Genomic DNA, 11,065 nt, shown 5'->3' with positions numbered 1-11,065 from the left:
AGGGCCGCACCAAGAGTGCCACCATGGCCCTGAGAGCATTGTCCAAACGCTTCCTGAGCTCTGCATTTGAAACCAAAAGTTACACCCACCCACTGCCTAGATTTCCTTGTCTAGATATCCCCTGGCTGTAGACAGTTGAGAGGCAGGGATATTTAACAGTGCCAAAACTCAAACCAGTTAAAAACCAACCAAACAAACAAACAAAAAAAACCTCTGCAGTAGCATTTTTGTATTATTAAAAGAAATTTAATATAATTTTTAAATTAAAAAATTCAATCTCTATTAAAGACACTGAGTCAGGTGCTAATACTGTCAAACATACGCTTTTGGCATGAGTTTTACATAAAGTTTAAGATTTTATGCATTGCTTCAACATGTTAAGAAACCATCTTCATACTTACAGTAGCAATAAAGTCAATTCCATACAATATCAAATATCCTTTTTTAAAAAAGTTTTAAATATATTAGACTCTGATTGCCAAAATGCCATTTTATACACAAAGCTGCTAATACAATATACAGTTCTTACATTATTTTTTTTTCTTCACATAAAATACATTTCATCAAGTTTTATCTGTACATCGTTTACTACTGATCAGTGGAATTACGAGTTATTGCAGAAGGCTTGCCATCATCTCTTACTGCCCTGTACACGCAGCAGTCCTGCCTGTACCAGGCTTATCCACACTCCTGCAACCTCACGCTGCAATCTAAAGGCTGAGGACATGGTGGTGGCAATGCTAAGGCTGCATCTGCACTGTTTAAAAACCCGTGTGTCTCCTCCAGCTGTGGGTGGAGATCATTGCATTGGTGTAGCTTTGGGAACAGGTATCTCAAGCAGAGTCTCCTCTGCTACAGCTTCCACGGTTGAAATACAGCAAAATGTTCTAGGTCATAACTGTGCCATGGCAGATGTTGCCTGGAGAGCCCAGTGGTACTTGAATTGTGTGAGGGAACTGAGAAGTCCATTGGCAGTTTGGCCAACATGAAAACAGAATAAAGGTGAAGAACAGCCAGGGAGAACTGTTCTGTCGCACAGCAAAACAAAACAAAAAATGTAAATGTGTTCTGGTGTAAGGGGTGAGACCTTGCTGCTGCAAGCACGTTCTGGATTCTGCCTGTAGAGAACTGACACACCAAAGCAGTCAACATGATTTGTTAAAATACAACAAAACCCTGTGCATTTCCTTTCTGTGTACTTAGGAAGAGAGAAGTGGCGCTCGTGAGAGAAATCGAAAGAGCAAAGAATAATGTCACAATCTGGCATCCTCTGGACTGTTACCCCTTGCAAAAGTCTCCAAGTTAATGATCAGCAAGAACTGTATCGTTACCACAAACCTTCCAGAGACAAGTTACCTTTAGCAAGTATAAGGCACAGAATTAACCCAGGTGTAGGGAGAAACCTTCCAGCAGACAGACAGTTCATCCATGGCTCACTGGAGACCAGTGCTATTGCTTTCTCAGGATATTCCCTTTTCCATGGTAACTGATTTAGTTTCAGCAGGGATGATGGGGGTAATCAGAGCTCCAAGACTGAAGAAAAAAGATACTAGGCAGAAGTTATAATGTCATTTGGGAGCTTTTAAGGGATTTCAACCCCATGAAGCAGGATCCTGCTCAATAACCTCAAGAATTCACTGCCTCCACTGAGTATTGCACCGAGTCATTATTGCTATTGCCCTGCCATGCTCTTCTCCTTCCCTACCAGGAGTTCCTAATCCAGGTGGTTCTTCAACCACACCTCCAAGATGGCACAGAATCACTTCAGCTAGAGTCAGTTCTTCCCAAAATTGGGAGGGTTTTAAGATTCAGGAGCACCAAAGAAGGAAATTTAATGGGCTGAAATTGCATCATGTGGTATATGAAACACAGATCCAGGTCTGATTTCAAACAGATCCTAGCAATGGGACTTTAACCCTTATCCAACACTTCAGTGCTGAGCTCACTAAAATAGAGACATTGTCTTGAAAGACACCTTTTTCCTCCATCTAACACATTTCTTTCAACATGGAATGTAAAGCTGCTCTCATCAACCACTGGAAACAGTACAAATTGAGCACACAGGAAAATGTGAGGAGAAGGAAAGGTTATTCCCATGCAGCTCTGCCTGCAACAGACTTGTCAGTACATTCACATTCTCAGATCTTTGCACAGTCTCTATGAACAACTACAACCTTTGGCTCACAGGTAACTGAACTGGGACTCTAATCTGGCATCAAATCTGTAATTAGATTTTTATTGATCTTAAAAATATTCAGTATATCATAAAATCCTCAGATGCTCCTCTATTAAAGTAAGATATACCAGTCACAACATGATTTCTAGGTTCTACAGATTTTCAGCCATATTAAGATCCAATGAAACAGCCAAGTCCCCTCTGCTCTGTACCTCAGACCTTTCCTCTGGGGTGGCCTTTAAAACACACAGATATCAAACCCCCACTAATGTTGTAACACTGCTAAATTTTACAGTGAAAAGTGTTATTCCTAGAGGTAGGCTGCTACAATGCCCATGTAGAAAATCTGTGTGGTTTTTATTCCCCCAAAAGCCTGGTTTTCTCCACAAAATAGTCCACCAGAAGCAAGTTAATTATCCACCTTACAGAATCCCTCATCCCAGACCGACAACCAACAGCCCTGTCAGTGCTCCACAGGCAGTGACCATTATATCCCAAATGTCACCATACAGAAGCATGAATCCATTCCAGGCCATTCTTCAACAGCCTTCCAGCTCACACCCTGGTACAGCTTCAGCCCAAAGCCAGTGGTAGGTAAATACCTGGCAGGGCTGTGAAACATATCCTGCAAGATTTATCCATTACTGCCTCTTGCCATTAATAACTCCTGTCTAATTAAGAATGGATTACATTTGATCAGACACCACTGGATTCACAGCTAGGATGATGAGTTCCCAGAGTTTTACTTATGTGAAATACCAGTGGAAGCCAAAAAGCTCTTTGCCTAAAATTGACTGGTTTTTTGCAGTTTTAACCTCTTAATAGCACTCAGTGAAAAGAAGCCTCAAACTACTTTACACTATTGCATTCAGTGATCTCCTTTATTTCCTTGGAATTAGGCAGGGTTCAATATACTTGCTAGCACAAAGTTGCTCTGAGAAGGAAAAGGGCCCTACTCCTCCTTTGCTGGGAGGGAAGGCAACACCTGGGCCCAGATTTTGCACCATATACAACCTAGTAGATAGCGGCACCAAAATTTGTTTGAGTTCAGAAATCTCATCAGGATGGATGTGGAGAGACAAACCTCACCACCATGGGAGAAGAGAGGCACCTGAAAGAATCTTCTCCTCAGTTCTGAACAACAGCCAGGCCACACTTGGTGTTATCCCAGAATAATTTACTCAAGGTTATCAGAAGTTCCACTGTTAACCACAGACAGATGCAGTAAAGTCTTTCCAGTTACCAAATCATCCTCTTACTACTAGAGAATGACTTTAAAAATCCCTTAAGGTCAAGCACAAGAAGCATTTCCTAGTTCTATAATTAGCTGATATTTCAGTAATGGAGGGAGCCCAACTTTAGCCTTTAGCAGAACTGGGGTTTTAAGTGAACCAGATCAACTGCTATCACTTCTAGTTTGCACAGAAAACTGGTGAGGAAAGAGAATTCTATCTTACAATTCAAACCATTGAACTGTCAGCCTGGTACCTCGCAGGTCCAAAGGTGTCACCTGCACAGGATGGCAGTGGTGGTGACACACAGGCACCTCTGCTGCCTCGAGGAGCCCAGAGCCCTGCATGGGAATGTGTCCAGCCCCAGCAATGGGGGATTTGATGGGGGGCAGAGGGTAGCACTTAACAGTCACTGGCAGCCTCAGCCAACTTTTTATAGCCTAGAAGAAAGTTAAGGCTGTGAGGATCTCCAGAGAGGGAGAGTACATGTGAAAGGGAATATTGATGTCTAACAGGTGCCAGATAAAAGGAAAATGGGTGGAAGGTGCATTCGCTGTTGCTTGGCTGAAGCACAACTAAGTGGGCTGGATTTAATCCACTGAGGCTTACAGAGACCCAAACAGGTTCATGTCTTCAGAGTCTGGAATTTAAGCTGCCCAAGACAACACATATTCATGCAGGCAAACAGTTATGTGTGTGACAGCCCCTCTGTGCAGAGGAGTTAGAGATTTACAGTTATTTCTGAGATACAACTGAAGTGTGGCCAGTTCCTCAGAGCTGCCCCACACTCTCCTCTCACCTCCCCCAGGTACACAAAGCCTGAACCAGCTGCAAAGCCAGTGCCAAACCCCCAGGTGACCCCGTGCCAGTGTCTGCCAGGTGGGCTGTCAGAGCGCACATGAACTACACCAAGACAGTGCTGGCACTGCCGCTGCTCCACAGCAGAGAGGCTTTGTTAAGTGTCAGGCAACTCCCCCACACACAGAGGCATTTAAACCTTCCCCTGCCAGCTGCTACCCACTGCTGACAGCTTCAGCAAGGGAGCTGGAAAACAGAACAAACCATCTCCTGTCCTGCTGCAGCCTTCAGCTACCACAGCAATGGTCACAGTTGTTTCTCAGCCAAAGACTGCAGGTTCATGCAAGTGTCTTTCACATCTACGGGATTAGAAATGCTTTCATGGCCTCCCTGGGTTAGTGTTGGCAAGCCTCTCCTACCCATCCCTCCTGAGCCCCGTGGTTCTGGAAATCCAGAAAAAAATCAGAACACAAAGCATATTGCCCCTACTATCTGTGTACATACAGAGTAAACAAACAGAATCAATAGGAAAGTGAGATCAACAAAAGTCTTTTCAGTTTTAACAAATTAAGAGTCTAAATAGTACAAATAAGTTTTTTAAATTACTTATCCCAATATAGACCTTTGTCAGTATTTTATTGCAGTAAAATTCTATTGCCAGGGCCCCTTTATTGCAACATCAGTTTTAAAGCCTATTGAGTGAAGCCTGTTCCAGGAAAAGTTCTGCTTCAAACCTGATGGCAGTCTGCAGTGACGAGCTGACAGAGCAGAACAGGACCCAGCCAGTGCACAGTTTGTGATGGTGAGCTGTCACTGCAAGGAGGTAACACCTTGCAAACTTCCTAAGTGCAGCATCTGTGCTTGCTTGTTGCTCCAGCCCAGGAAGTGCTAGATCCAGCTGTGTGGAAAACAGTTCTGTCCACTCTTACAAAGCTCACGTGGGGGCTGACCTCCTCTCCAGGATATGTGCATCCCCCAAGAGTGAAAACACAGGTCTGAACTGTCACCTTCCAGCTGCTCAGTGACTTACAGCAAGAGGCTCAGACACAAAGATTTGAATTCACATCTTTTCTTTGTTCCAAGGCATCTCATGACTTCCCAAGGATGGGGAGGCAGCACACCATACCTTCTTCCCCAGGGAGCAAGACTCAGGAGAGTCTTTTGACATCGTATTGATGTGCATCCCTCCTAAGAGCCTTGCTCCACCTGCATTACTCATCCAGCTGCAATGGAAGTAATTGGCAGGGTAAAGTACAATTTGAGATGAACAAGGCTGCCACAGTCAGGATGTCCATAACCAAATTCTCCCTTTGAAATGCAAACAACCCGGCCACTGTGACAGATCCAACCCACATCTCGTGTCCTCTGGGGTGAGACGCAGACCAGACTAGGAAATCCTGCAGCACCCATGCACCTTCTCTTCCATTTCCTCCATGGGAGCTTTGAATTTCAGGAGGGGCGGATCACCACTGGACACTGTGTAATACACCGAGGTCCCATTGGAGCTGTAGGGAGAAGTCCTGGATTCCATTAAGTGCGACTTGGCCTCGGCCACGTTCTCAGCAACTCCTGCCATGCCAGTGCTGAAGTGGGTGCTGAGGAAGGGGTGCTGGAGCAGCTTGGCTGCAGCTCTCTGCCGCTTCAGCTCCGACAGCGTTTGGTGGTTGTGCTCCTTGTAGGTGCCCCAGAGCTGCGGCGCCTCGGGCAGCCCGGGGTTGCCGTAGGGCAGCACGTGCCCGGGGTTGCTGTCGGGCTCAGGGTGCATGCTCCAAATGTCCCCGTTGGAAAAGGTGTACTGGTAAGGGCTGGCAGATGCCATCAGTCCATTCTGGAGAGGGATCTCAGTGTCACACTGGGTGCTTTTGTTCGCTAGCTCTGGGAGGAGGGAGGAGTTCTCCAGCACTGAATTCTGTAACAATGAGACATGAAAGAGCATTTTCCCCCATTCCCCATTGTAGCCATGATATTTTCTGAAAAATCCTTTCCTTAGGATAAGAGAAGCTGAGAGGCCTCAGGAACAAAATGTAAACAATGATTATTTGCTGCTGTGGAATGCAACAGATGGATCTGTGATTGGTCTCATCTGGTTGTTTCCTAATTAATGGCCAATCACAGTCCAGCTGTCCAGACTGTCTCAGTCAGAGACAAACCTTTGTTATTCATTCCTTTTCTATTCTTAGCTAACCCTTCTGATGAAATCCTTTCCTCTATTCTTTTAGTATAGTTTTAATATAATATATATCATAAAATAATAAATCAAGCCTTCTGAAACATGGAGTCAAGATTCTCGTCTCTTCCCTCATCCTAAGACCCCTCCGAACACCATCACACCCCATAGCAGGGTTCATCCCTGTGACAACCTCCTAAGTCTGCTCTCACTTTCTACCAGACAGGTGCTGTAGCACAAACATTGAATTTCCCCACTAATGCTGTCAGCCCCAACCAGGAACTGTTTCCCAAACAGGAACCTTAACTCTGAAGGCCTCACACACACACAAAAATAATATGCTTATCTACATAAAATGACAATAACTTCATTTAAAACAAGTCACTGCAAAGCAAGTGACAATTTTACAATTCTTTAGTGCTTACCAGCTTGTGAGCTTTAGAATGAAAGGCAGACACTATTTCTTTGGAGCATCCTGGTTCATTTGTATCTCAAAACTATGGATGCAGCTGTACATCCAAAACAGGCTTTCCACTTGAGTGGGACATCCCAGTTTATACCAAATGAGAATTTGGTCTTTTGCTTACACCTGGTGGATGAGGTCTACAAATTTTTCAGCCACCTTCCACCCACTGCTACTGAAGCTGCACCACCAGCCCTCCTCAGTGACTCCCATGAAAGAGAAGAGATTCCTTACAGGGTCTGTATTCTCCTGGTCAGACCGAGTCTCCCCAATTTCTCCAATGAGACCCGAGTTTCTTCCTTCTTCTGCTGCCCCCAGTTGCTGCCACACCATGGCCTCCTTCTCACACTCCTTCCTGTAAAGGTTTGTCCTGTCCGAAAGGCTGGCCCTCCTCACCACCTTCCTGTGGGACAGGGACAAGGGGCATCAAAGCTGTGAGCAGGACATGACATTTCCTCTTAGCCTGTAGCTCTTCTCACCTCCTCTTCCTCCCAGCCTCTCCCTCTGGAATGGAACGTGGATTCAGCTTCCTGGCACCCACACAAAGCAAAGGCACTGGTGTGGATCCTGAAGGTGGGAGGAATTTTAAGGAGCTCTAAACTGGCACTGCAAATTTGTTTTAGAGCTCATGCAGGTCACCTTATGGACCTATTCTGCAACCAGTGGAGGAAATGTAGAAGGAAATGGCCCATGGAATGCTTAGGGAGCTTTGTGGTGTGCAGGACTGCTTTGGTGTCTAGAAACATCTCACAAAGACCTCTGCAAACTGTGTCTCAGCACTGCATCTTGGCCATGTGACATACTACTGAAAAGCTCAAGTTAATCCACTTGAAGCACTGATTTTCCAACACCAGTTTCAGTGGTTTAACAGGGTAAGTTCTCACCATTTGGTCCTGTGCTCTGGGCAGCTCTTAAACCACACCAGCACAAAACCATTTCCCCCCCAAGAATTAGCACCTCTTCCTAGTGAAAAAACCACTCTTCAAAGGAGCTCTGCTTTCAGCAACCAAAGTGAGCTACTGCCTTTCATTCAGAAAGGACAGATGGGTGGTTCTCACTGACCTCAGGGTGCTCTACAACCACACCTGGCTGGCCAGGCCAGTGGCCCAGGTGACCTGCAGGGAAGAGCAGAACTCACCCCCGGCTGCCCGTGCTGGAGGTCCTGCGGCTCAGGGAGGATTTGTGCCTCATCTGAGACTTCATGATCACATCGTGTTTGTGCTTCAGCTCCAGAAGCAGAACTTTGAATTCCTCCTCTTCACACAGATCTATGGCACACACAGACCAAGCCCTTTGTCAGACAGCTCTCATTAACACCACATTACTAATTGTGCCTTCCCAGTTAGACACCCAGTTCTTAGGGTTGCACACAGCAGCAGGGAGGCTCCCAAGCACAAGGGATAACAGAGGAAACACACAGCAGGAAGACTTGGTGCTTGGGATATGCCTTCTTCCTTCTTTTTATGAGCAGGAAGAAGCATTTTCTATAGTAAAGTGGTGCTTCAAAACTTCAGTCCCAGTTAAAGAAACTTTAACTTTGATTCTAAAAGGATATCTAAAACATTCTGTTATTGCTTCTGAAAGTGCCATGTGGGGACTCCAGCCATTTCTTAAACACTTCTTTCTTTAGGCTTTATAAACTCACCTATTGGCATCTCATCCAAAGATGTCCTGGCACTCAAACTAGCCCCATGGGACACGAGCAATTCAGCCATCTGCATCTAAAGAATGGAAAAAAAGCCAAGTTGATAGAGGTATTTTAGGCAATTTAGGCTTTCCTCCCTAAAGCTGCAAGGTAGGAATAAGATGAGAGGCAGGTTCAACTCGCCTCAAGTAACTCTGGTATGTGTGTGATGTTAAACACTGTTCCCACCATCCACCTGCACTGGCATGCTCTGCCTGAAATTTCTCAGCAACCAGTTCTTTTTGGAGCCCTTGGGATCTCCTCTGATGCTGTCCAGAGAGCCCAGCTCCAGTTCAGATTTATTCCATTTGCAGAGTACTCCACTGTTTGTCCAGGCAGGAAGAAATGCCACTCCCACACGTGACACTTACAGCAAAATCCTTACCTGTCCCCAGAAAGCAGCAGCATGCAGAGGTTCCCAGCCATCCCAGTCCTTAACATCCAGGCTTGCCCCCTGGTCAAGAAGCACTTCAGCTGCATGCAGATAACCATTGGCTGCAGCTATATGCAGCTAGGAGATAAGGAACAGAGCATGAGCTGCCTGCAAGGACCACAAATGGTTTTATACACTGAGTTTCAGAGGATTTTCTTGGATAGTGTTTGAGCCTAGAGCTGGACAGGCAGCACATTTCACACTGGGCAGATGGCACCAGGTCAAAAGCAGGTCATTCCTGTTATTAAAGCTCAGTATTGCCTGCACGTAATTCTGTTTGGAGAAGAAACTGCTTAACAGTTCTTAGAATAACTTAGATATATGGATGAGAAAAATAATGTATTCACATTTTAAATCAGGGGCTTTTAAGTGCTTTCCAGTCTGTAGGGAAAGCACCATCAAAGCACAAGCCTGCAATGCAGAACATCATCCACTCTATGCCAGAAGAACATCTCCTCTTCCCCACTGAAGTGCTGTGGATGTGATTTTTTTGAATCAAATTTACAGCCTGCTTTAGTCAGGACTCTCTCTGTGCAATTGCACTTCCAATGACACCATAATTATTTTCACCATTTGAAAGTCAAAAACATTTTCAACCTTGGCTACTTTAACTTAAGGGAGGATGATTTTTCAGATATTGGCTTCCAACTACAGCCACCACTTTGGAGACAATCAATAATGGTCTCTTTCAGTTCCCCAACTTCATGTCTCTGAAGATTTTCTTAATTGCAGTCTGCTGTTGCATCTCTGAGCAAAACATTGACCCATGCACTGCTCTGAAGGGATTGACTCCACTCAGAGCTCCTCCTACTCCAGCTGAGCTAAATGAGAGAATCAAAGCTTCTTTTCAAAAAATTGTCATGAGGATGCCAACACATGGAGTTAAAACTTCATCTGGAAATAAATCTGATGCTTTCTGGCAACTCAATTAATTTCTACATAAATTTTATGCCACTTTCTAGAGGCCACATAAATTAATAAGGAATCAACATCAGTTGGGTGTGATATAAAAAGGGGAACCCAGAGGTCTGCTTAAATGTATGTATATAATCCTTGTTAAAGGGAAAAATATGCTAAAAAATAAGCTGCAATAAAAACTTCAATCATCCAAGCTTACCTTCAGGGGAGCCTGCCCTCCCCTTACACTTCTGGTATATGCTGAAGGTGACATTTAGATTAAGAAACTGGAATGCACTGCTGTGGCCTGGCCCTCAAACACACAAGCCAAGTGCCTGTAATCAGTTATGTCTGGACCCAAGCATTAAATGACCATGGTTGTATGAAATTCCCAGCACATATGACCTCCTTACTGACCTTTCCCTAAGATAGGACTGCTCTAAACATGATTCAGAAGACACATTTGTGGGGTAAAAAGAGCTAGGATTGTTCAGCCTTCCCAGTGCCTGTGCAGACAAATCAGATGTCAGCTTGCTTTGTGCTGTACACTTGTCCTGGGTGCCCACCTCTGCCCAGGGCCAGGTGCCACCAGTGTGAACAGACAGTGGCCACTGACTCTGTGTGAGCCAGACCTACACAAAGCAGAAAGGAGGCAGGAAATCTCCAGGGTTCTCAGCAGTGGATCCTGCTCCTGGGAAAACCAGAGGGCTCTCACATGCCCTTCACAGGAGTCCAATCAGCCCATGAGAAGCAAGAGGTTACTGGGAGGTCCTCCAGGCCCAGTTCCCTGCAGGTCAGCAGATGTGTGGGACGGTCTCCTCTTAGTGACTTGCACCTGTTGATTTTGTGTAACTCCTGCTCCAGGGCAGGTTTCATAACCTCTGGGCTGAAGGAAAGCAAAACTGAAGCTGCTGCAGTTTCACTCACCAGCGTAGCACCTTGGGCATCAGTCCTGTTCAGGTCTTGGCCAGTGGCAAGTATGTCATGAATGTCACAGATCATGACCTGCTCCGGAGCAGCTCGCATCTCATTGATCCTTTCCTGGGTAATCCCTGTTAAAATTCCAATTAAAAGAAGACAGTTGGAAAGGTCGAGTAAAACTTTCCACTGGTTGAGTAAAATAAGACTTATGATCCTGGTTGATATGACCCCACATCCTTCACCCTCATGATCTTTAGGAATCAGAATAACCAGACAGTCAGGTCCCAAGAAATT

General features: G+C 45.2%; 1 protein-coding gene across 3 annotated transcripts in view; it reads right to left on the bottom strand.

The window, feature by feature from the left end:
* Positions 1 to 224: 224 nt before the first annotated feature.
* PPP1R16B (protein phosphatase 1 regulatory subunit 16B) overlaps positions 225 to 11,065 on the bottom strand; it is a 65,169-nt gene continuing 54,328 nt past the window's right edge. For all 3 annotated transcript variants that reach the window (XM_059862509.1, XM_059862508.1, XM_059862510.1), the window contains 6 exons: positions 10,778 to 10,902; positions 8,906 to 9,031; positions 8,482 to 8,557; positions 7,975 to 8,104; positions 7,071 to 7,239; positions 225 to 6,115 (listed from right to left, as the gene is read on the bottom strand). In XM_059862509.1, coding sequence (XP_059718492.1) covers positions 5,594 to 6,115; positions 7,071 to 7,239; positions 7,975 to 8,104; positions 8,482 to 8,557; positions 8,906 to 9,031; positions 10,778 to 10,902 — 1,148 coding nt within the window. In that variant the 3' untranslated portion in view covers positions 225 to 5,593. The remainder of the gene's footprint in view (positions 6,116 to 7,070; positions 7,240 to 7,974; positions 8,105 to 8,481; positions 8,558 to 8,905; positions 9,032 to 10,777; positions 10,903 to 11,065) is intronic.

Source organism: Haemorhous mexicanus, chromosome 18, assembly GCF_027477595.1.
Source record: "Haemorhous mexicanus isolate bHaeMex1 chromosome 18, bHaeMex1.pri, whole genome shotgun sequence".
NCBI lineage: Eukaryota > Metazoa > Chordata > Aves > Passeriformes > Fringillidae > Haemorhous > Haemorhous mexicanus.
The sequence above is the reverse complement of the archived record's forward strand: the minus strand, read 5'-3'. Positions and strand labels throughout refer to the sequence as shown.